Genomic DNA, 3,263 nt, shown 5'->3' on the forward strand with positions numbered 1-3,263 from the left:
GTCTTTGGCAAACTCATGATGCCCACAGAGGTCATTATGTAAAATGTCCTAACACACTGATAGGTGGGGGCTGATACTGGGCCAAATTGGGGAGCTCCTAACGTAATCACAGATGAGTAGGTGAGAAGTAGTTAGCCTAGCTAATGTCCCTGATGACAGGGGTGGAGGGAGAGGTGGCAGTGGGTTTGGTTGAGAATGAATCAGGCCACCCCACAGAAAGGGCGTCACCATCCTGAAATGGACAATTAAGTCCAGTATAAAAAGCCCAGCAGCCCAGACAGTTGGTACCCTGCAAGTTGCTTCCATCTCCTTCCTGCTTGTTCCTTTGGCGAACTAGGTAAGTGGGAGCTCAGGCTTGCAAAGACTACAGGTACCTAGATTGCATCAAGGGGTAAATCCAGAAATTAGGGTGATTGGAACAGGAATCCCAAACTGGAGCCAAAAGAACAGGGTTCAGATGATAGATATATCCCCTTTGTAGCTATGTGACCTTAGGCAGGTATGTGGCACCATAGTGCACAGAACACCAAGCCTAGAGTCAGGAAGACCTGAGTTCAAATTTGGCTTCAGACACTCACTAGCTGTGTGAACCTGGACAAGTCACTGAAGCATTGTCTGCCTCAGTTTCCTCATCTGTAAAATGGAGATCATAATAACACCTACTTCTCTGGTTTGGTGTGAAGACAAAATGAGATATTTGCAGAGAACTTAGCTCAGTGCCTAGCACATAGTAGGTACTTCATAAATGTTTATTCCTTTTCCCTTCCCTTTCATCTGCTCCCTTCCCTTAGGCATGTCAGTTGAACTCTCTGAGCCTCACTCCCCTTATCTGTAAAGTGAGGGTGGGGAACAAGATAATTTCTAAGGTCCTTTCCAGCACAGCTCTGACTGTTCTGATACCTAGAATGTGCTGAGGTACCATAAACACCTGGGAACTTCGCTTTCCCCTCCCTTTAAGGCCATCCTTAGGAGAAAAGCTTCCAGGATTGTCTTTCCTGGCTTCCTGTGGGACTTTGGAGCTTAAGACCTCTAGGACTGAGTGCCTCATTGCATTGATGAGGATGAATTGTCCCTACCCCATCTTTCCCCATGACACTGTTTCAAAGGTGAAACAGATGACATGGGAAATAAATTCAAGAATGTTATTCCAGATAATTACTACTGAGGCTTCTTAAAGGAAATAAATGTTTTTCCCCCTCCAGATCAATTAAATTGTGCACCAAGATGTCTCATCTCCTGACAAGCATCGCCACTATCCTGGATGTCTTCTACCAATATTGCGGCCAAGATGAGGAATGTGACACGATGAGCCAAAGCGAACTGAAAGAACTTCTGGAAAATGAGCTGCAATTTATTCTGGAGGTGAGAGTTTTCTGTTACATCCAGCGGGCTGTGACAACAGGCAGGCATTTTTTAAATTTGGTTTTGGTCGTATTCAGCCATGCTTAAAAACAGGCAGCTAAGTGGTATAGTGGGTAGAGTACTGAGAAAGGGAAGAGCTGAGGTCAAATTCTGCTTCAGATAATTATTGGTATATAACCTTGAGCACAGCTTTGCTGTGAACTTGGTATATACTGGTATATAACCTTGACCACAGCTTAAGCTGAGGCTTACCATGTCTCAGCCTCAGTTTCTTCATCTGTAAAATGAAGTAAAGAAGTGTACCTACCTCACAGGATCGATATCAGAAAGTATGTATAAAGTGCTTTGCAATCCCTAAAGAGCTATGCAAAATCCTAGCTCATATTAGTTTCTAATAAGGAGGAAGCAAAAGATTCACATAATCAATATTCCATCTGAGTCCTATACAGGGCACTGTAGAATCTACACAGTAATAATATCTGATGGTTAGTGAGGTAGTGGATAATGGGCTGGAATTGAGCCAATAAGGTCAATATTCAACTCCCACCACTACCTCGTAAAGGCTGTGTGACCCTGTACAAGTCACTCAACCAAAAGGTTTCTAACCTGCATTGGTAGACATAAGAGTTCCTGGCTTGGGAATTGCCAATGCATTGAAAGCACAAATTCTAGAGCAGGTAGGTGGAACAATAGATGGAGCACAGGTTTTGAAGTCAAGAGGAACTGAGCTCAAATCCGAACTCAGACACTTACTAGCTGTATGATCCTGGGCAAGTCACCTAACCTGGAAGGAAAGAAAGAAAGAACACATTCAGGAGTATTTAAAGGTCAAAACAATTAAAGATGAAGAGAAAGCCTATCATATTTACTGACTGGTGATTCCCAGAAGTTGACACAAATTTAGCCTACTGTTTCTGTTGTATTCATTATAGTTTCAAAATCACCAGCTCTATTATTTTCCATAACCTTACTATCCAACAGGACTCCCAACCACTTAATAGTGTTTAGTTCCTAAAAATTACTCTCTGTCCAGTGACAGTGGGATAAGGGTAGGATAGCAAGTACTGGTTAGAGTCGATGTAGGTGCACCAATATGTACCTCAGGACAACATACCTTTAATTACTGTGCTTCAGATTTCTTTGGGTTTCAATGTATTTAAATAATGTGTTGCAGATTTTTATTTTGCACTATTCTATTGTACAGAATCCGGGAGATTGTGATACTGTGGATGTCATCATGCTTAATTTGGATCGAGACCAGAACAGAAGAATAGATTTTACTGAGTTCCTATTGATGATATTCAAACTAACAATGGCATTCAACAAAACTTTTAAGAAGGAGTATCGTCACGGCCACCATGAGGATCTGACTGAAACAGAAGAAGAGGAAGATGAAGAAAAAGAAGAAGATGAGGAAGAAAAATGGGGGGAATCAAAATACAGAAATTCAAGTAGAAAGACCAAAGAGGAAGATGGGACATCCAGAACTGGAAAATCACAGGACAAAAAGAAAATCATGTACAGGTGTGATTTCGGAGAGAGAGAGAAACAAAATTCTCAACCTAACTCAAAGAAAAAAGGCTCAAAGAAAGCAAATCATGGGTCGATTTTAAGCAAATCAGGAAAGAGAAATGAAGATAAACATGAATGCAGCTCAAGCAAAAAGGGAGAAAGGAAACGGAATTCAAGGACAAGGCACACCACAGTAAAGGGCGGAGAAACATATGAAACTGACACTGAGATTTCAAATGAACAGGGTGAAAATAGATGGAAGAGAACTCAAGAAAATGGAAGTAAGAAAGCAGAAAATGACATGACAAGACAAGGTCAATCAGTAACTTTTGAAGGAGAAGAGGAAAAGTATGAAGGCCAGAGACATGGATCTAGTTCAGGTGGAAGGT

The 3,263-nt window shown here is 41.6% G+C and overlaps 1 protein-coding gene across 1 annotated transcript in view; it reads left to right on the forward strand.

The window, feature by feature from the left end:
* The first annotated feature begins 294 nt into the window (after positions 1-294).
* The window catches only part of LOC114042946 (filaggrin-2-like), a 19,454-nt gene continuing 16,485 nt past the window's right edge, over positions 295-3,263 (forward strand). Inside the window, exons 1-3 of the mRNA XM_027861724.1 lie at positions 295-337; positions 1,203-1,362; positions 2,567-3,261. Of these exons, the coding sequence (XP_027717525.1) occupies positions 1,225-1,362; positions 2,567-3,261 (833 nt within the window). The 5' untranslated portion in view covers positions 295-337; positions 1,203-1,224. The remainder of the gene's footprint in view (positions 338-1,202; positions 1,363-2,566; positions 3,262-3,263) is intronic.

This window comes from Vombatus ursinus, unplaced genomic scaffold, assembly GCF_900497805.2.
Source record: "Vombatus ursinus unplaced genomic scaffold, bare-nosed wombat genome assembly UNPS02014768.1, whole genome shotgun sequence".
Classification (NCBI taxonomy): Eukaryota; Metazoa; Chordata; class Mammalia; order Diprotodontia; family Vombatidae; genus Vombatus; species Vombatus ursinus.